Source organism: Scleropages formosus, chromosome 5, assembly GCF_900964775.1.
Source record: "Scleropages formosus chromosome 5, fSclFor1.1, whole genome shotgun sequence".
Classification (NCBI taxonomy): Eukaryota; Metazoa; Chordata; class Actinopteri; order Osteoglossiformes; family Osteoglossidae; genus Scleropages; species Scleropages formosus.
This window is the reverse complement of record NC_041810.1, coordinates 28,318,658-28,341,525: the sequence shown is the minus strand read 5'-3', so window position 1 is coordinate 28,341,525 and position 22,868 is coordinate 28,318,658. Positions and strand designations below refer to the sequence as shown.

The window sequence follows — 22,868 nt, the reverse complement described above, 5'->3', positions numbered from 1 at the left end:
TTTGATGACAACACGCGTGGTCCTCACGGTGACTCCTGGCTGGTCTCTCTGCAATCCTGCTGCCCCCTCCCTCCGGCTTCTGGCCTACAGATGTGTCTCAACTACATTCCACAGTTAAGCTTACTGGCCACGTCGTCCCCCGTCCGCATATTTAATCGTTTACGCAAGCCGCTGCCCCTCAATCTCGTAAACGTGGTCCCAGCATCCCCAGTGGAGCAGGAGGTAAACGTGGACACAGAACAGGAGAGGTGACAAACACACACCCCTGGGGGGAGACAGGTCCTGAAGAGGGTTGGTCTGAAGGCTGTTTAGACAAGAAGAGAGTAAAGGAGGAATAAAGAGCACCTCGATGCACATGAGCTCTCCTGACCTCTGTTGTTCTTCAGCCAGATTGGAGGTCATTGCTGACATCACTGCACTGCAGAACATCCTCAGCAACACACAGAAGATAGAAAAACACGCAGAGGCGATCGCTTGAGACCTTACTGTAACGCTATTTTATTACATGTTCAGCTGTGTGAAATGGGGGAAAAAAAAGTCTTTGAGAGGAAGTACAGGCTCCTCCCACATCCACTCAAACTCCTTCCTTCCTTCCTTCCTTCCTTCCTTCCTTCCTTCCTTCCTTCCTTCCTTCCTTCCTTCCTTCCTTCCTTCCTTCCTTCCTTCCTTCCTTCCTTCCTTCCTTCCTTCCTTCCTTCCTTCCTTCCTTCCTTCCTTCCTTCCTTCCTTCCTTCCTTCCTTCCTTCCTTCCTTCCTTCCTTCCTTCCTTCCTCCTTCCTTCCTTCCTTCCTTCCTTCCTTCCTTCCTTCCTTCCTTCCTTCCTTCCTTCCTTCCTTCCTTCCTTCCTTCCTTCCTTCCTTCCTTCCTTCCTTCCTTCCTTCCTTCCTTCCTTCCTTCCTTCCTTCCTTCCTTCCTTCCTTCCTTCCTTCCTTCCTTCCTTCCTTCCTTCCTTCCTTCCTTCCTTCCTGGCTCTAGGAGGTGTGATGAGAAGCAGGTGTTTCTCAATCCCTTTCGTTGCAGCACAAGATCTCTCATGCTCTGAAAAGCTGCTTCTGAAATCTGTAAAGCCCTGTAATAAAAGAGCGGAGGTGTCAGGCACCTCATAAATTTACCGTCCTCCTAGTGTCCCGAACAAGGGCAGGTGGTGAAAGGACATTTCCAATTGTTCATTTTTATTCTTTGAGCACCAACATCACTCATGAACATGTATAAAATGCTAGAGTTTTTTTCTCCATTGTTGCACTCAAAGCACCAGTACGGGGGGGTCTGTTTTCTTCGCTGATGACATGATGTTGTAACAGAGTTTAATTGTAGGAAACAGGAGGGAAAAGAGAACAAAACATCAAGGGTACAACAGCAGGACCAGAAGACACAGTGAACTGTACATATTAGTATAAAAAAAAAACAAACATCCTGATCTGTTCCAGTCCCTTTCCTTGAACATTTTTCCTAAATGGGTGAATACGTATTTGAGCAATGGTTATGTGTCCATCACGAGGAGCACTCTTAAGGGTCGCTGTAGTGAGAGGACCCAGCTGGCAGAAACACGTTCTCCAGCTGCAGAGGATGCTTGTGTGGTCCACTCCACAATAAATCTGTTCTCTTGTAGTAATGAGGCCAAAAAAGACTTGTGTTTGACCACATGTTAGTCTGAGACTTACTCTCTAGTACAATAATGAACTCTTGCACTGGAGATTCGAAGCTAAATCCAGTTGTGGCCAATCTCATCCTGGCAAGACATCGACTCAAATGTAAGCTGCATTCCGCTCCCCCTGAGGTGGGCAGACTGTGGACACTCCCAGAATCCTGCTGCAGTAGGGTCATCTTAGCCGACAGTGGCTCTTTCGCCAAGAGTGCAGTCTCGTGCTGTGGGGCACTACCTCAGCTAGGCCTCTCATTTTCTGACCTCTTCAGTTGAGTCACGAGGTTCAGATCCTTGCACAGCCTTTACTGCTATCTACAGTTCAGCAGTTTATTTAGCTTGATCAGCTCCAGTGGAAGTATCCAGCTGTTTTAACAGACAGAACTGGAAAAAAAAAAAAAATCATTTGTTATTTTGGACTAAAGCATAAGTTAAGCAACAGTGCAAAAAAAAATCCCTGTAAAGTCATGTTTCTTCATACTGGTAAGGTCACCCAATGTGGAACTGTTCAGCAGGATGATATCATTATCAATGTATCTCCATGATTCCTTACACCCCCAGTATATACATTTTTCTGTGCTACAGCCATACTAAGGATATATAGCGTTTCCTATCAGTATGACAAACTTGGCTGAAGGGACCAAACCATCAGGGCGCTGCAGTCTCCATGGTTACGTTCACTGTCTCCACCTTGTGGCAACAAACTTAATTACAACATTGAATGGCAGAAATAAAAAAAAATTGAACATAAAGGTGTAACAATAGTTTAGCAACCTGGCAATGAAATCCAGAAAACTGGTCTCAGTAATGTGATGTATAGCTTACTGACACAGTCTTTTGTGATAAACACGCAGGAGTGCTTGGTGGCTCCTCATTTTCTTTGCTTAGATACAGAATTTTCTTCAGATTTTTAGAGTTCGGGGTTACGCAAGTTTTACATAGGTAAACAGATATATAAAAAGTATATATACAGGAAGCTGCATGGCAAACACCTTTACTATACCTGAACCAGTCAAGAATGAAGGTCTTATAAAGAGCCAATGCAATTGGGGAGGGGGGGGGGGGGGGGGGGGTCAGACCTCTCATTTCTAAATGACAGAACTCTGATCCAATCACAGTGCATGGCAATTAAGCGCTTTATTAATTACTACCCTCTCACAGTTATATACTGGTGTGGTCATTGCATAGGTTTACAGTTTAAGTGGACTGACAGATAGGTTTTGCAAAAAAAAGTTCTTCCTAATGTAAAAAGCAATCACACAAATAAATACAGAGATAAGTAGCTGAACACTCCACCTCCGTGCCTCAACTTCACATGTGACTCAACACTCGCAGCGGATGCAGGTCAGTTCTCTAAAGCAAAATAGGAGTGAACTGTCATCCAGCCCACTGGTGCCAGACTGAAATGCCTGATTCTGTTTCAAGTACTTCCATTGCACATGTACCCTCTCCTGACTGACAGCCCAACGTGCGCCAACAAATAGACTGATGCTCTTTAGCACTGTTCCACAGACTGTTATCACATCCCCAATGCATGTGGGCTTCGCAGCCAACATGGTTCCCTCTAACATTACCGTCTTGTGTGATTACATGGAGTTTGCTAACCACTCTTCTTATTCAGTCAATTTTGCTCGTGATCACTCAGTTTAGTTTTCAGAAAGTTATTCTGCAGTGGAGACAGCAACTGCACATCATCTTTACTGACATTCTCTTCACCATGGAGAGTTTGTGTACTTTGAAGGGGTCCGGTAAACAGATAACCATCGTCTTTACTGGAGGTGCAAGTTCCCCCTTTAAACACATTCGGCATTGCAGTTCTTTTACATTCACAGGAGTTTGCCACTTGAGCAAACACATTAGTACCATAGTGACCAAGGGGTTTGAGAAGATGTATCAGAAGGAGGACTGAAAGTCTCGCATGGCCATATTGTTTGACGAGTGGTTACAGTCAAGAGGAGACAACTTCGCCTGGTCCACGGTGAAAAACGGGGGATTATAGCGGTCTAGTAGTGGTGTACACACAGTACCTACTGAATAAAACTGATGGACACAGTTCATGGCCGGCAGATGAAGATTCCTCATTCCACTACTGACGTTTAGAGGCTGCACTCCAGCAGAAAATCTGGCACACAGTGCCAGGACTATAAGCATAAAATATAGAAGATGAATATTAAAAAACACTAAAGGCCATTTGTACTAGAGCAGGGACTGACAAGCAGGAACTGACATCCTTTCAGAAGAAAGCAGCTGATGGTCAGATGATGGCCAGTTGACAAGGGCCTGTGCGCAGTCAATTTCGATGCACAAGACTTGGGAAGGGGGGTGTGTCAAGTCACTGCACCCATCCAGAGAGGAGCAAGAATTGCCATGTCGGTTTCACTAGCCCATGGATGAGTTCTCCTCCAGGCCTCCTCCCATCATGCTACTACTGCCAAGGAAGAAACTGCTCCAGCACAGGAGTAGAGTGTGACTGCAATAGAAACGACGGCAAACAGATTTGCGTGCGCTGAACGCTGCTCTCTCATGGACACTCGACACGGTGCCAGGGTTACCTGGCAAAGGACAGACTGACATCAGCATAGAAAGAGCATCTGTTAGGACTGCTTTAGGATTATTCCATTACCACTCATTCTTGTAGTCTCCCAGACTCACCTTTTCCTCACAGGCAGACCGGGGTTGGCATTGAGGAAGGACAGTTGCTGTTCCAGGCTGCAGACACGGAAAGCCAAGTAACAGGAGGACATGATGAGCAGGATAATGCTGTGGGACAGAGACAAGACACCCCCAATTTAAAAAGATGCACAGACACTGGAAAAAGCCTGAACCAGAAGCCAAAACAAAAATAAAGAGAACTTATAGTCCACAAGGAGAAATCAGGAAAGCCTTTGGTCAAGGTTCTAGACTCTATCTTGACTGAAACTCTGTGGATCACAGATTTCACAATAGATGGCAGTAAAATCAGACATTTTCACATTGCTTTAACTCTTCAAAACAAGTCTTGTTGAAGTCATACTGACATTATAAAGTTGTCTAATAGTTTATCAGTTCTTCATCTCTACATGAGTAAAACTCAATATAACCTAATCCTGTTGCTCTAGTGACCCTGCTGTGTCCTGACCCTGAAGAACCTACAATCCAACATTAATGTCCAGCAGATTACTCTTGTGAGGGTGATGACAAACACCAGGTAAGCCGTTTGTAACCTAACACTGACAGGATGTGAGGAGGAAGGTGGTACTCATGTAGTTATGTGATATGAGAAGATCCACAGTCAGGGCACTCACAGTAGGATGAAGAATTTGAGAAGCTGGTACTCCATCTGGCCCAGTTCGGGAACTGGCTCAGCCAGGAGAGCCTTCTCCTTGTCCAGACCCCTTTCTGCAAGGACACAATGAGGGGAGCTCAGTCATAGTGGCAGTAAACAGTGACAGCACAACCAAAAAAAGAAACTCTTCATCACACCATTGTCACAGCACCGCACACGAGCCAACAACCTTTTTTATATTCAGATCCTTTGAATATAACAGGCAAGGCAGCTGGACACGGCATCACTCACCTTTGAGCACCGTTTCTGCAGGGAATGGCCCATCCATGGCACTCAGGCTGCTGGATGAGTTACCCAGGAGGTCTGGCAAAGAGGATGATACAGCACTGACCGACGGTTTCCGTCGCCACTTTAGGACCGGTGGGAACTCGTGTGCAACCGGAAACTCGTCTGTGGTGGGGAACTCATCCTGAAGACCAGAAGGAGTGAGGTTCAATAAATCATGAGACATTTGTGAACAAATGACAAAACACTGTTTAACTGATAAAGCTTACATCTCTAGACATAATGGAATTAAACAGCAGGGTCTAAGTTTCAGTATATTTCAGACAATTTGTGACAATTCAACCAAAGCAATAAGCCTCCTATGATCACAACCTAAACTGTTCTGATTGTAAGCATTTCTTGAACCATTACAACCCTCAGTCAGCAGTGAGAACTGCAAGACAGACAGGCAAACAGAAAGAGGGATGGATGGGAAAATAAACAAGACAAAGAGAGACACACAGAGATAGAGACACACAGATGCTCAACAGTAGGTAAAGAAGGGCTCACCATGGACAAGGAGCTTGGTTCTTCCATGTATTGCTTGACTCCAAGGCTTTTCTTCCCATTGACCTGAGAAGTTCAATATTAGGTCAGAGGTCAGTGGTCACAGACTAACCAACTGTCCTTCTGAGTCCAGCTGTTTCACAGGAAACTTTACTGTGGTCACAACACAGGGTGACCAAACAAAATCCCCAGTAGTACTTTAACTATGGCACGATACACCAAATTAGACTAGATTTGAATGTAACATTACACTACAGTACTGCAATACAGGGGAATACTCTGCAGTGTATCAGATTATACTAATGGAAATTACTCCATACTGCATTAAAAACTACTGTGTTATATAGTACATGACTTTGAACTAAATGACAAAAACACTGCCATTATTGTGTCGCAGGGCGTAGCAGTTACAGATGGTGGAGTGACTGAGGAGGAGTACTGAGCAGTTGAGATGGATGGTGCTGCATTCAGGGCTAGAGACAGGGCTGAGGGCAGTCACCTGTAGGTGTGTGCAAATCCTCCTCAGCACATCATACACACTGTCCCGGGACAGGAGGGACACAAAGACATACTGTGGGAGAAGAAAGGGTCACATACATCATCTTGGCACTATCTCTGCAGGCTTATGCACCCATGTGCATATATACATGCATATTTACAGTTTGACACAAGTACAGAATAATGAACTGTGATCATAAACTAAAATTAATTATTTGTAATCCACACAGACTGTTCAATTTCAGTCTGTACAGCAAGCAGTCTTATCTGTTAAGAAATATAAGGAGTAAGTTGCAACAAGCACTGCCCCAAAAGCAGTGGTGTTCAAGAGAGGAGGAATGCCGTTAGGAATAATCAGCTCTCGATATTCACCGATTGCAAATGACAAAGAGGCCGTGTGTGGTGCTTTCTGGGAAGACAAAGAATTATCTGAACATCCCAGATATTGGGTTTGAATTTTGTGAAATCTGGAACTGCATTAAAGTCACTTCTGTGGAGTGAGCCGGACACTCAGGGGCTGCCACACTTTGCAGCTTGTGATTTCTCACTCCTCATGCATCTTGACAGGACTGGATCCTGTTAGACCTGCTCCGATTCGAAGGACTGAAGGCTAAAAGGGTACATTCGTACCTTTTGACCCGTGTCTGTGGTAATGGCCAACCCGTTTGGAACCAGACCAGCCGTCTTATGTTTCTTTACCAGTCGCACAGATACAACAGGAATGGCCGCCTGTGGAGAACGAGAAGTGTGTCCTCCATGACAGTCACATCATATTCACATTGTGGAGACACTGGGGTGAAGTTAATGCCAAATAACGGTCACATGGAAGTCATATCATGATGAAATCACATAAACATTATGGTCCCACCCTCCTTATGAGAATAGTGGTTGGAGAGAAGTCATTTTCTAGAAATAGGTCAATTGAAGGGCAGAGACAGATATTTGTGGGAAAAGGGCCAAAAACAGAGCAGTTCAGGGCATCTGAACTTCAAACACACTGATGGGTTGTACTAAGTTTCATCTGCTCAGTGTTTAAGTTCCCTTGGGGCACCTGGTGACACACTCCAACAAAGCAAACCTTTCAGCACAAACAAGACCAGATGTGCATTGGTCATGTGGATGAGGTCCAGCAAATCAACAAGCGCTTGTTTGTCTTTGTCTTACTGAGGCTGGACTAAACTGTGAGCATCCTTGTGAAGCATTAAATAAGAGTCCTGTCTAATGCTATTTAGGGTTGTAGCTATTTTGACCAGTGAATTCCATGAATGAGATTCATTTATTCAAGTTCCAAGCCAAGAACTGCATGCACATCAACATGAAAAACATCCTGAGTGCTAGCTGCTGGTCTTGCTATGCACTTCTGCAACAGATCTTACTTTTCAGACTCAAGGATGCACTACCTGAATGCAAGTTGGGGTGTGCATGTGTGTCCCTTTAAACACAGTGTTCATGCACAAACCAGAATTAAAAATGGGAGAACAGAGAAGGCAGTAAGATTGTTGGTGTGGTAAAAATATGATAGGTAGAGATATGAAAACTTCACTGACCGCAAGGGAAATTGCATGAGCATGCATACGGTATGGTACAACAAAGTAAAACAGACTGACAGAGGCAAGGGTCGAACAATCGATGGGGTCTCCCTTGAGGCCATCATGCATTTACCTTGATGTCCTTGCCAAAGAGGTTGGCATAGAAGCACAGCCAGTTCCTGGAGATGTAGAGGCGGCCCTGCAGAAGAATGTCCCGAAGGAGGGCACAGGAATACACTAGGAGATAGAACGGGAGTGGAGGTTACATCAGGAGTACGGGTCATAGAAAGTGTATACACACACACTTGGCTGAAGCTGTTTTAAGTTTATTGCAGTACAATGGAGAAACTAAGGCCAGATTGTAATAAGTAAACAACAGGTGTTCATGATGTTGAAAATGACTAGGAATAGGATCCCACCATCCAAACTAAGTTCACTCAACTCAAATGATGTTCATTGTCCTCCCAGGGAGGGTGAGGTGGTTTTATCATATTCTCTAGTTGAAGCCCCCACTCTACAGCTGCCTACCTTTCATAAGGATCTCCTCCTTGGGAACATTCTGGAACAGCTTGTGGTACTGCGAGTTGTATTTGGTGACTGTCTGCAGAAGAGAAGAAGGGAGAAGTTTGAGGGTCTTTACGGACAGGTTCCGAGGACTGATCCTGGCTTTCAGATGGCTGAAGTAATGAATGAGGTCCGGCATGCTGACCCTGACTGCCGTTGGAGAACCTTTAAGTCTGTCTATGACAGGAAGTCCTCTCTTTGCACTGCTGTCCTATCAGCCAATCAAATGTGGAAGAGTTTGTATTTTGCCATTAACAGAAACTTGTGTGTAGTCATTTTCATGATTAAAAAATGTCCCTTATGTTTGTATGTGTGTGATACCATGTCTCAGTAGGTTTCCACTGTGACCATCACTGATGCGGGCAAGCTACTGCTAGGAGTTCTGGATAAATCATTAACATATAATGGTGTAATGGCCTGTTTCACAATGGCTGTTTCAGCTTCAGTGTCACTCTTGACTCTCACAGCTTCCTGGAGCTGCACCTGAGGCACTCACTCAACTCAAGTTCAGAAACTCACAGACAGGAAACTGTTGTCCTTTTATCACCAAAGCTGATACCGTTTCCTTCCTGTGCTGGGTTACGAAAGCCTTTGCATCTGTAATTTTGCCTGAATGGTAATACATTAATACAGAGCAATGTTCTAGCAAAGCATAGCATTATGACTACATTCTCTGTGTTAAAGCTTTTTAACATTTCAGGGTCTTGTGAAACTACTGTACCTACACACTGAAGACACCACTGCCCTACCAACATCACAAGTGTCACAACTCAACTCTACAACTCTACCTCACTACAGCATCAATGCTGCAAACTTTCTAGTGTCTAGGCAAAAGCTGAATGAACAACAAACGTCAGTAAGGACAAGCGTCACTCCATTTTTACAGGTGTTTACACAAGTTGGCTCTGGTCGAACAAGCCACAGATCTTGGCAGAGGTGTGGAAAACACATGAGAGTTAACAAGTAGTCATATATAGCAGAAAATACATACTGCATAAGCTGTTGTGTGTTAACCAATCTGTATCATGTTTTAAATGTAGTGTTCCAAATTTACTTCTTCTGCTACAGACTCCCTTACATGGAATGAACCTGTACCCAGTCTGCTGCATTGAGGAATACTAGCAAAATAGTCAATACCAAGCTACAAAGTTCAACTACTTTATAACAGTAAAACCATGAATAGTACAACAGTTGATCTTTATTAAGAAAGTTTAAAATAACCCAGTGATTACAGTACACTAAACAATTGTGTGATACATAGTAGTATAAAACTTTGTACCTCAGCAAGGAGTTAGAGTGGCTCTCATAGCCTTGAGAAATGCTCTCCAATGCATCATTATTGAAGTATGAACATGATCAATGGCTGGCTACCTGAATAAATTCTACATCTTCTGAAATTAAAGCTTCTGGTCTCCATATCACTTCTTCCGCAACCACCACTGCCATGCTGTTCACAAGCACGGTCCCCAACACACTGAAATAATGACCACTGACATGAAGTGTTTTGTGGCTGGGGTGGCAGGTACTCACAGACTCGCGGTAACATTTTTTGACGTCTTCATATGGCAGGTCGTCAATTAGCTGGTACCTGTAACACAGAGATGAAGCGTTGGTTACATGATGTGAATGTCAATATCAGCCATGACCACACTTAGAGAAACCAATTCATATTAATAACGATTCAATACTATAACAACATATAGCATGTAGAAAAGTCAGATTAACAGTTGTTAGTGTCACAAATTTATGCAGTGTGACCAATGAATGACACACTGGATATTGCATTTATTACCACAGAAAGGTTAGAAGTTGAAGATTGGACTGGAGAGAAAAAAAAAAAAAGCCGACATACCTTACATATTAATAAAATGTATGTCACTAATGCAGTACTGTGTAATGTGATACTGCAGGATACTGAAGAGATTTAGTCCTGAAAATAGCAGCATATCCCCAGATCAGCACAGCAATCCCCTCACTGCACATTCCTGCCAAGCACTACCCCATGGAAGGCCTGTTGCTCTCCTACCCTTCCCAGAAGGCCCTGATCTCCCCGACCTCTTGTGTGACGTCATGGGCGATGAGTCAGACCGAGTGAACAGAAAAGATGTGGATTATATTTACAATTATACTTCAGTTCTAGAGATCACTGTTCTGTTTTTTTTAATCCAAGCAGCTGGAAACAGAGCTAAAAAATTAAATGACCTTCATACAAACTGACAACTGTCTGGAGAAGATTAAAGCCACCAAGCTATGATTTCTCCTTCTTTATTAAGATACAGCAAAGAATGCCATGTATGAAGCCCTAATCCTCAGAATTACAGCACTTTGTTCTACACAATTACGTGCTTAGAGAGCTAAAAAATACGCACATCAATGTATTTAAAATTTGTATTTTTTGTGTTCCTGTCACTAAGTGCTACATTCGTCTAACACTCAGAACTATAGAATTGTGCTTCTTTTTCTTCTGTGACAAAACAGATGAATGTTCATGAGAAAAACAAAAACACTACAGATATTTTCATCATGTTCATTTTGAAAAATTATACATAAAGAAAACAAGAGAAGCAGTGCTTTCCAAGTGTACAGACTACCAAACGACAGGAAATTGCCAGGTGGTGGGTCAGAGAAAAGCACCGTTACAGCCTTTGTGGGCTACAGCACGAGTATATAATAAATCTACTTTATTTGTGGTTTTCCCGTGGAACTACCCAGCTTGTGACATTTACTCACAGACTAATGTCTGTGCTTTTACGAGAACAGCCTAATAAATAAAGGTAGCAGTCATTTATATTAAAAACTTATATATAAGTTTATAACTAGCTACATAACATACTATACCACAATAACTTGATTGTCATACATACCAGGAGATGCTAAAAACTCAAAGAGAAAGTGAGCTTTGTGTTCATTAACTGAGAAATGCAGCTTCTGGCTATAAGGAATCTGCTGCCAAGTGACTGAAACAAGCCCCTAAAGCCAAACAGGAGCCCCAACAGAGGAGGCTCTGCACTCAAGAATTGGTCAATGTCACACAGGAAGGCAAAGATGTCCCCTTACACAACATGCACACATGGCATCCTGAGTACTGCTGGGCAGTGTGCCGACAGGCCCACACAGGCAGTGTGCTCATTAGCAGCAGAGAAAGGGAAAGTGCTACAATCCCAGCTCCAATTACCCATCATCCCTCCCATGCTCAAGTCTGTTCAAGTTATATCCCCAGACAAGTCACAACAGACCAACCTGCAACAAACACCCAATTACACAACAGGGATTCTCCTCCCAGTAAATATAGTTGGCTTGGTGAGGAAAATAATCGCCTTGGCACTTCCTTCTCCTTGTGCCAAACTGCTCCTCACACAGTGCATAGGACACCCTCGTTAGCGCCCGTTTATCTAAGGTTTTGATCCCTATTTGGAGAGACATTAGATCTTTGTGTAGCTTGCCATCTACACATTAACATTCATTAATGCGTCATTCAAATCACTTAATTGAACCTGTAACTTCCTGGTCATAAGCAACACTTCTCAAACAAAAAGTCAGAAAGGTGTGCATCGCAAATAAAAAAAAAGGCATCTTTCAACACATATGCCACACTAATTGCAAATCAGTGGGTGAGTTCAAAGTATAGTAAGACAAAAGGCAGTGGAAAGACATGTTTTGAAAGTTCTAATCACTTCCAGTTCAAGAGTTGTCCTGCTGGTCTGACAGTAACACAGCACCAGACTTCTGGGAATGGAAGGGAGTGCAGCCTTTCTCTGAACAGAAGTGGATGCTTTGTGACTGGGCAAATCTAGCTGGCTGCTCTCTGCCCATACTAACAAGGGCCACTTTCCAGTCATGGTGGCAGAGGCCCATGTCTCTGGCCCCTTCAATCTCTTACCACCAGAATGTATGTTGTGCACTAAATTTTAGACTCAAGTACAAACTGGGCAAAACATTGTTTTCTCTTCTTAATATAGAAGATACATTTCAGACTGAAGTACATGCGTTGTACCTACTGCTACCATTAACAGTACTTAACAAAGGTGTGTTAACTGCTGAAAAATAGACATAACAAGTGGGACTATCTTAGCTTTTGCCTTGAAGTAGACCATAGCAATGTAGGTATCTGAACAGGTATACAGCTGTGCTACTGTGTGCTTCCAGTGACAGTGAAGCTGTGAAGGAACATGCCTAGGGTGTGTATCCCATTTCAGTCTTTTTAGGCCATTCATAAAGAAAGGTATTATAATGTGAATTAGCAGCAGGAGAGGCCATTTTGATAGATTGAAAAAACAACAGAAATGATTCAGGTACAAACAATGAAAATGCTGCAAATAACAATAAAAGGGAAGAGAAAAATTAAATTTTTAAGATGAAACAAGCCAAATAACTCTTTCAAGGTATAACATTGCGCATATCTGTAGATTCTAAAATAATGTTAAGCACTCCATGATCCTTATAAACCAGGCAGAAAGGAATAAGTTTTGCTTTTAAAGTAAAACTGTCTGCCAGCAGTCTCCAACCAGACCTAACGCTGAGCTTTTCAGTGATGTAGAAAGAGGTGGAAACCCAGATTAAATAGGGCTGTGTATTTTATGCACTGTGGTCACGGGCACCGTTCCTGCTCTGTGTATGCAAAGGGCTGAGAGTTTTCAACAGGTTCTGTGTGTATTCACAGGCATGGCAGATCTCCATGGAAACCAGGCCCTGCAGCATGGTGGAGGAGCAGGTATAAACTCACACAGCACAACAGCAGACAATAATCCAAGAGGCTAGAGCTTCTAGACCACCAGCATAATAGAACGTCTTTGTTCTTTTTTCCAGCTATCCCTTTTTCTCGGTGATTCAGGATATGTTTACCAGACAAAGGTGAGGGCTTTCTGGAAACCAGTTTACCCTCAAGAGTTCAGGACTGCCTTTCAGTTGGACACTGAGCTGCACCTCCATTGCCAGGTAAGGGGCTTCTTGTCAAAAGAATACCTCATGCAAATAATTACAAGTTGAGGAATACCAACCAGTGGAAAATATGGCCCTCAAAAAACTGTAGCTGCCTGCCTTCACTATCATTTGGGCGTAGATATAAGACATTTTTGATCAGATGCTTCTTTTTTCTAATATTTCTCCAAGAACCTTCAAAATATATTTCAGAATCAGCCATCTGCCACAGGACCAATTCACATGGCTTTACAAACTGAACACAAAAGAAGTGGAAAAAGCAAAACTAATTTGTTCACTTAAGTCTTCAGAACTTGAGTGTGAGTTTCCTTGAGCCCTACTTCAAGGTGGGGTTGTTCTGGGGTTCATCCTCCTTAGGGGGATCTGGGAGGTCCTGGGGAGGCATGGTTCCGATGTCTTCGCTTTGCTCCTGGTGGTCGCTCATGGTCTTTCACCTGAAAACACAGAAAACAGAGTTTATACTTGTGTTTCCCCTGCCCTGGTCACTGGAGGACATGAGGTCACCAAAATATTCTTGTAATACGGAAGGTATTAGATATCTGTGTTTAATAACTACCCACTCCAAATGACCACAACTTGTCTCTTCAAAACCCATTACAAGGGGGGAATTAGCCATGCCAAAGGAGGCATCAAAATTTAGGCAGAGAGGACAGATGAAATGCCACTGTTTTTAAATTACACGGATGTCTATCAGTGACATATGTAAGAAAGAGGCAGGCAACAGACGAGTCACACATTCAGCTGTTTACTACATCCCAGGTGAACAGAAGGTGAGGTATCCATTCTCCTGCAGGTGTGTTAATGTATAGAAGATTCACAACTGAAAAGTACATGTAATAACCAGAGAAAAAGAAGCCTGTGGCTGAGAAAAAAAAAGGCTAGAGAGAAGGGGGAGGGTGGAGGGAGTGAGCCCACCAGAGCTCAGCCTTCTGGCCAGGATGTTAAGCCCAAAGTGAGTCTAAATTGGGTCCAAGTCAGGCCTTGAGTGTGAACAATATAGGCTCAGGCTTCCAAACCAAATTGCGTACTCTAATACCTAGCTATGTTCAAATCCTGCTCTGCACTACATGCAGCAAGATTGTTTCTGTATGCCTGAAATACTACCTGCAAATCCACGCCTGTTTTGCAATGTAATGTTAGCACTGTGATCCTGGTGAAAACATGAGCATTCTCTGTGTGAAGTACACAGACCACTAAAGCAGAATCAGAAACAGACAACCAAACACTGGCAGACTTTTTGCAGAAAAAATCTGTAGAAGAGAAGAATTTAAATAAAAGGGAAGTAATTAAATGGCAGTCAGAGAGGGTGTAAAGTTAATCTCTATTCAAGTACTGTAGCTCTTGAAACAGAGTAACACACATTGATGTGTAACAGAGGGTGTTACAATGCAAAAAAACAGCCATGTTTAACAGTGGGGGGGGGTCACGGTTTCATAAACAGTGACAAGCCCCTCACTGCAGCCCACTTAGCCTGACCCATGTTAATGTCAGAAAGCAGGAGGAAGGAAGGACAGCAAGATTAGCAGCCCCGATTAGCAGACACTAAAAATAGCCGCGACACGGCTCTTAAAAGCCTACTTGTGACCAGCGTGTTAGAGACATTGAGACTACACTAATAACCTGTTATTAAATTAGCATAAAAATCTCAAACCAAAAGGAATCTCACATTCTTCTATTGATGTTTCTATGTAAGTAATCTCCAGCACAAACCAGGAATTGTCCTAGAAATCAGTGCAATAAAATAAATAAATTAAAAAATGAATCCCCACAACAGACCAGGCCTTCCTTGCCTGAACTCTTTCAGATGCCGGTGAACCAGTGCCCATATTTAAAGCACTGAGATTCTGTAGTAACAGCCAATTGCACCAATTCCAAAGCTTTATAAAACTTAAGCTTTTGTTTCAAGGGTACTACAGCAGACACCCTTCCTGGGACTTAACCAACAACCATTTGGTCGTGAGACCACTACTACTGATGCCAATTCATATCCAAATTTAAAGCAATCCCCAGAGCTTGGGCATGGAACTCCTTAATCGTCATTACACAATGCTATAGGAAAATTGCAAGTGCATGAGTCTCATGTTAAAAGGAAGACCCAATTATGCCAAAAACATGTTTCTTGTTTTTCACTCTTAGCAAGCAATGCTGAAAGTATGAACTGAGAGAGGCCCTTGTTGTTGGAGATCTCATCTGACAGACAAAAGCTAGGGCATGCGGACAGCATCAGAAAGGACTCGCACAAAAGTGCTTTCATTCTCAGGCAGCCAGCAAGATGGGAATGCAGTGCAGAAGGTGGAAAGGGGCAGAAAGGGTGATCTCATTCTCTGGCCACAGTTATATAAAACGATGGGCACATTCCTCAGCGCCCCAAGGCAGTCAACTGCTCTGCTGACCAGGGGGAAAAGACAGACAGCCAGTGGTGTGAACATCAACTCTCTGGTGGAATGGAAAGATCTGGCCAAACATGCAGGTTTTGCTGTCTGAGGTTGCCTTGTGATGTAGAATCTCTGACTTTACAGTACCACCACAGAGGACAGAAAGTGTCACATATTCTCCACAGCAACTCACCAATCCAGTCCTTTTATGTTGTGTCCACATGATAGAAACGACCGCAGAACATTCTCCAAATGCATTTCTAACATGTAACAAAGACTGTGTGGTGGTCTTGTTTATTTTCACTTTTGTAAAAGTAGCAGCACTCAGAACCAAAAGCGAACCCTCTCTAGATGTAAGAAAATTATCCAAATTAGAAATGTTAGGCAGGAGGACTGCTCAGCTGCTTGCTTGATCCAGTCTCTTCAAATAAACATGGAAACACCAAGCCATATAATAAGTACTGAAAACTGTAACCCGCTGCAGAATGAGCTAAGTTAAATGGCTTTTTGATTCGTACAGATACAGATTAAAATTGTTAATTAAACTGCTATACCTTCTTTTAACGCACAAAATGATTACTCTTGTTCTCCATGATATTCATAGCCGAATTATCCCGTTAAATCACTACTCTCCTCCACTTCATTACTTAGCATCTGATTGACTCTTCTTCTTCAGTGAAGCAGGTCTTAGGCACATCCCCCAGGTAAAACCCATCTATCACATCTCTCTTCTTTATCGAGGCACAGTGAACCAGGCACCTTCACCTCTTTGCTAAAGAACATGCATAAGCCGCCACCTACTTGCCCTCCTCTTTAGCACATATTCATCCCACCATCATAAGACTGCCACAAATCCTATTAGGTTAATCCCACCACAGGACCTTCGTTAAAGGTAAGTCACGTCAACCTGTCCCTTATTTGCAGTTCACTGGCCATCTTGACACCAGTAATCTTCTCATATCACTTGCTGCTGAAGTTTCTATGACATGCAGATTTGCACACTTGGATGACCACAAGACTGTGTTATTCATACTGGCCACTGCAGGTCCGATCAACATGCGTGGTAGGACCAATAATGACATTCATGATCACATGTGAGGGCCATCATCCGTCCGTGGACTGTTTCCATACTCATGAAGTATGACCATGGGAACTTCCTTTGGGAGTAGAGGGTACTCAGGAAGAGAATGGAGCAGAATATATGACCAGTCATGCAGACTACACCGTAAGGATGAAGAGGCCAATGAATGAATGACCAATGACACACAGGAAAAGACAGGACCAACCAGTTCCTCCTTTGAATAAAAACTGTCATAATCCCCCCCCAAGGAATGAAATGCTCCCTTGGGGAAAAAAAAGTCTCTTAATTTGCCACCCACACAAAGGTTAGAAGAAGAGCAAAGCCTAAGGTTGCTTATGCTGACTATCTTACTGTCTGCATGCAAATCACTCTCACTCACCCTGGTTCTATTTAAAACCAAGCACTCTTTGAATAAGCTCTTGGGTAACTAACAGCAGACTGTTGGGTTTAGTTGACTGAAAATGTCTCAATGCTGATGTCAAACATCTTATTAAATCTATACTTGCCCATATCAATACAAGTGACTTTGAAGACCAACACAAAATGAAAACAACATTCATCTCTCTGAATACAGAGAAACAAAGCAAATAAACAATGCAGCTACAAGAACATCTTGCTCCTTGACCTGTGATTCCTGAAGTTTTATTCTGTGTACCTTTCACAAATATTAACATACAGGAAAACACATGCTTCCACTAAAGGTTAGTCCAAATGGATGCATGAAAAAGTCTGAAGATGAATATTCATTCATGAATTTGACTTCCCCATCATTGCTGTGCACTCTCAGATGATGTTCACTGTGAATAATAAATTCCTTCTTCAAAAGTAAGCACTTCATTTGCTCTTGTTAAACCGTAATCAGCATAAAAAGCTGGGACTACCCGAGTACCATGGCTAGAGCAAGTCTGTGTCATACTCATATGGTGAAGGCTGCTGGGAAAATAGACTGTGTGCTTTCTGTTCAAACTAGAAACAAGTGACAAGATCCTTCCACCTGCCACGGTGAGCAGCATGAGGGACAGCCTGAGAACACACCACCCCTGTGCTGCAATGCAAATATAAGAAAATGTTCTTCCTGTGCCTTTCAAGTTCCATTCCCGTTTACACATAGGGTAACGATGCCAAAGTCACGCTCAGTCCATCCACCTCATAAGAAGGCAAGATGACCCTCGAGGCAGCCACTGTTTACAGACGCACAGCGGGTCATTTTTGATCTTCCCTGCAGATTGCACCTCAGTCTCACAGAACATCCTCATGCCTCTGAATCCCACTAGATAGGAGTCCCAGGGGTAAGGGGTGACAGAAGAAACTGCACTTATTTTAGTTTTCTGTTTTTACAGCTTTTCATGCACTTTTACTAAAGGATTACAACCCCCTTCACAGTGAGACAAAGCAAAGCTAAGGTTAACCTTCCTTAGCTGCTTCTTCACTGCACACAGTTGCCTCCACTGTGGTTGTGCCCATCGGTTCACTGACTGACTATGAGCTGTCCAAGACTGGACAACCACAACCACTCATGGTGTGGAGCAGTCAGGCGAAGTGATGTAGTGATGAGGAACAGATACAGGCCTTTGGGAATTCCCCCAGGACAGCCCACAGTAATATGTCAGCTGTTGTAACTCAGGAGACAAGTTGCTTCATCTATAATTTAAGAAATAAAGTGGTGAAATCAGGCCAGCAAAAACCATTGAAGCACACTGAATCTGCAGGATCTATCAACACCGAGGTGGTGTAGCTGTTGGCATTATGTATCAGGAAGCTTCCGGGAACCTCTGCTCATCTGTTCAGAAACACATACAGAGCATGTGTTAAGAGGGAACCTACAGAAGACAACCGAAGGGTTGTATGAGGGTTGTTGTGTGTGACAAGGAATATCGTTCCCTGAAAAACCAAGCATGGCACCTTGCTCTCAAAGACCAGACCAATGCTCCAGGTAAATGTAAAGGAAAGTCACTCACCTTTGTGTTCACAATGCAACCTTTTGCATAAAGAGTTCAGGTAATTCTGTTTTCCATACCACAGAATGGGGTTACAAAGGTGAAGCTCAAAGACTGATGGCGCCCAGAAAAATGTTTCCCAAAACAAGAGCTGCATGAGTTAGAATGAACAAGCAGTTCAGACACAGTCCATGAGGAACTTCAGTCTTTTGACCATCTAAAGCTTCAGATCAGACCTCCTGCTTCCACTCAAATGAACCAGAAGTATGTGGCGTAGAGTCCACAACAGCTTTGGCATAACCAAGTATTCCTCATATGAAACCAATAAAAGCTGAGGCTACTAACATGAGGCATGTCACATGAGGCTAATTCAATATTTACCAGCACCTGACACTTCTGCTAAAGGTGACCGTTTTCTTTATTTATTTTTTTTTTTTTTAAATTAAAAAAAAGAAAAAAAAAAAAAAAAAAAAAGGAAAAAAACTCAAATTCATGCCCTCATCAGCACACCTCCCCTGCTGGTCCTGCCCACATCTTTGTGACAGTTTGCCTGCAGGCACTCCATGTTCATTCTGCTGTGATGAGAGCAGAAATGAAAACAGGATGAGTTTCACAGGGACTGCAGGGCCCCTGAATGGGAAAAGCAAACCGACATCGTCCCGAGCTATCCACTCAAATTCCGCAAACACAGAGGAGGTGCAAACTTCAGGTAGAAAGCAAACACTGGACCCAAGACTCTGGTTTTCTTTTTTTTGATAGCAAGACAGACAGGATCTTTTCCTGTTGTGAAATCTGTCAGTCCTGGTGCCAGATGTGAGAACAGACAAGAGGATAAAGGAGCCCATCCCCTTCACTAAAACATCATTCACAGTCAGTAAGACAAGACTGTACAGCCTGTATGCGGATCGCAGCCCCATCTGTGATTATTTCATATGGACATGATGTCGAGACTCCTGTCACACAGAACTACTGACAGTCCAGACAGACCTGTCTGTACATGCGCCTCGGTGTAACAACCACTAATACAGCAATACACGGAGAATGAGCGGCTGCGGAGCGGAGTAGCGCAGCGAAAGCATGCTGCTGGGCTTTTATCCGGAGGTCGACAGCTCAAAACCCCTCTGCTACGTTAACAAGTTTCTTCTTTTAAAATGTATAAAAAAATGAATAAATATGCACTCTCTACGCCGCACCTTGTGCTTCATCTGTTTTCTTGTTGTTTTAATAAAAGATCAAATATGCCATGTATAGGCATAGGCCGGGGGATCTTGTACCAGTCGCAGAGCGGTAATCAGCGCTACATTGTCATCATACCATGTGAAAAGCCTTGAACAAAGGCGTCTGCGTGTACTGCATACAGTTACTGTAGTTTGTACAGGTACAATAACACTAAAATGACAGTAAAGTAAGGATGCCCAATACATTTTATTTATTATTAGGTACTACTCAGATACCCTTGAACAAGGAGAACACAACTTTTAAGTTTACGAAGCCACTATTACTTATGTAATTATACAACTGGTACCTTATTCATGGATGCTAAGGTGGTTTGAACGTAGGTTCAGGGACCAGAAAACCTCGCGCAACAGGCACCGCTAGGATTCGAACCCAGGATCTCCTGTTTACTAGACAGGAACTTTAACTCACTAAGCCACAGCGCCACACATGCATTCTTTTAAGGGGATAATAATTATGATAATAGACTAATAGACAGACGGTAACTGAGGGTCCGCGAACGCCGCTTCCCAACCACAACGTGCATTAAGCAAAGACTTGCTTTTAAAATAACAGTCAAACTTTAAAACAAAAAAGTTTTAAAAAATTATATAAGAATTACTTACTGTGCGATTGAGGAAATAACACAAAAGTGACAATACCGCAACATCTCTGACGCGGATGTTGCGTTTCACACGTCAGTAAAACTGGTTAGTAACTTTATAATATACATTAAAAATATATTTTTAAAACTCTCGATAAATTCTGGCAACCTGTTCACATCTATTCGTGAAACAAGCGGTAACACGAATCACGATTCCGGCAGCGCCAGTTACTTCTTCATTTTACTTCCATTCGAAAGCATTGTGATCCCGGCAGTACGTGTTAAGTTAATTTCTATAAGAAGAGTTCCTTTCGTTATTAAAAAATTGTTTGTTTTAATAAAAAGTTTATTTCAAGAGTTCATAGGTGATGGCACCACCACTGATGTTCTCTGTAATTCGGTCCGTTTCCATCGAGTCCGTCACTCCTCCACTGAACAACTTACCTGAAGCTGACGACGTACCTCAGAAATCGATGGAAAAGAAACGCAAAGCAATATAAACCATTAAATCAATCAATCAATCGAAGTGTGTGCATAAAAAGTAATTAAAAAAAAAAAAAAAAATGCGGCGAAAGTCGTACCTCAGACTCCGGGTCCTCCCGCGAATCTCCTCATTATCCTCCACAGTCTCGGGGAAGCGGGAGACTCGTCACGCGCCGCGCGCCTCGAGCTTCGACTCCTCCGAAGGTCCCGCGCTCCGCCTCGCCGCCCGCGCTAGGCAGTCCCTCGTGCCCCGCTTCGCCGGCGGCGATCCCGTTCCGCGAGAGCGCGCACGTCCTCCCGACAGGACAGAGCGCAACGACAGCGCGCGTAGGTGCAGAGTAACTTCGCCCGTACGTACGCTGACTGGCGTCACAGCTCTCTACCAGCCTTCCCATAATCCATGTTTAATAATTCATTTATCATTCTTTCCAGTGACACTCTACACATAACAGTCCAGAGTGAAGAAGACGGCATTTTAACTCCTCATGTCGACCCTGTAAAGAAATCAGAGCAGCAGGTGGACTGATGGTTAGAGCTGTTACCTTGTGGCCAGATCCAGGTTCGAATCCCCATTCCTGCTGTAACACCCCCGATCAAGGTGTTTACCCTGAACCGATACTACAAAAATTACCAGGATGCGTAAGGTGCCAAGCATCTTGGAGTACGATTCCCACACAGAAAGTCACCTTAGCCCACTACTATAGTGACCACTGAGAGATCATCTACACACTGCATGACACCAGCAGGGTGTGTGTGACCAAAACAGAGAAAAACAAAGGCGCATGTGCAGCTGGGCCTGGACCCCCACCAGCAGGGATCTCAGGGCCCCCAGACCGACGCAGCTGCTCCGCACATTAGCGATGCGGCTGCTGTGTGTGTGTGTGTGTGTGTGTGTGTACGTACATGACTCAGCTGGCCCAAGTACACGTGTGCCCCCAGGGCCCAGGTGTCATCGTGGAAACACTCGTGAGAGGGCTTAACAGCTCATTTGTTTTAAGCAGCGACGTTAAACTCACCGACTTGAGCAATTCCACAGGTAGGTCGGTGGTTCCGGGCCGTTCGCACGGCTTTTGTCTTTGACGCAAACACACCTCAAAGCCCTTTTTCCCCCGGCACCCCACAAATCTAGTGAAGACAGCAGCAGGTGTGAATTCTCACTCCCGGCCCCCCGGGGTGGTATTTCACCCCCTGGTTCTCACTTCACCCTCCCAAATCCTACTGATGGTCTTCGCCATGACAACCACTCACCACCCCTCACCACACACACACACAAAGCCAGTTTCCATTCTGCTCCTGGTCACCTGGTTTCCAGTAAAGAAGCTGATTGAAACAATGGCGGTGCTGTCTCGGTGTACACCCCAGCGCGCTGGTCCAGCACCACGATTCATCACCTCAGCCTGCACCCTGACAACAAAACACAAAACAGCGGAAGTCACGGTTCGAATGCACGGCATCTCCTGGACAGATTTCCCCGAGGTGTTACAGGTTTGGCTGCTGTTTCAAAAGGCTTAAGGTAATATTTTAGCACACTGACTTTTTTTGACATAGTGAGCCAATAATATTTTCCAGTGCTCGGGGGTGTGTCGAGGTATCTGCAGCTGGAGATCAACCCACTCGTACCTGGATGAGGGGACGCCGTGTGCTCCTGCAGGCTAATCCCATGACGCTCTGCAGCGAAACATCTGTGAAACAATGAGGGCCCAGTGTGCGAGAAGACTGTGTAAGGTTTTAAAAAAAAAGAAAAAAAAAGGAACAAAAAAAAAAATGTACCACATGGGGTTGACCTTTGCGTCACCAAGGATCCACATCATGGGGCTCGAGAGCAACCAGTGAGGGACGGCCACGCCACGTGAAACAACCTAAAGCGACGTGACCGAACGGACAGCAGATGTTCAGAACCATTTCC

At 43.8% G+C, this 22,868-nt stretch overlaps 1 protein-coding gene across 4 annotated transcripts; it reads right to left on the bottom strand.

The window, feature by feature from the left end:
* Positions 1-970: 970 nt before the first annotated feature.
* Positions 971-21,809, bottom strand: LOC108942395 (GRAM domain-containing protein 2A-like). 4 transcript variants are annotated; one of them, XM_029252294.1, is made up of 13 exons: positions 21,594-21,809; positions 21,061-21,456; positions 13,588-13,701; positions 9,860-9,917; positions 8,294-8,366; positions 7,899-8,002; positions 6,867-6,965; positions 6,238-6,309; positions 5,742-5,804; positions 5,199-5,376; positions 4,927-5,020; positions 4,295-4,402; positions 2,697-4,209 (listed from the first exon to the last, which is right to left on the bottom strand). In XM_029252294.1, the coding sequence occupies exons 3-13, from the start codon at positions 13,689-13,691 to the stop codon at positions 4,191-4,193; spliced, it is 972 nt and encodes a 323-aa protein (XP_029108127.1). In that variant the 5' UTR covers positions 13,692-13,701; positions 21,061-21,456; positions 21,594-21,809; the 3' UTR covers positions 2,697-4,190. The 4 variants fall into 4 exon arrangements, with proteins under 4 accessions (XP_018621251.1, XP_029108127.1, XP_018621250.1 ...); XM_018765735.2 differs by lacking the exon at positions 2,697-4,209 and adding an exon at positions 971-2,026 and having other exon boundaries at positions 21,061-21,809; XM_018765734.2 differs by having other exon boundaries at positions 21,061-21,809.
* Positions 21,810-22,868: the final 1,059 nt, after the last annotated feature.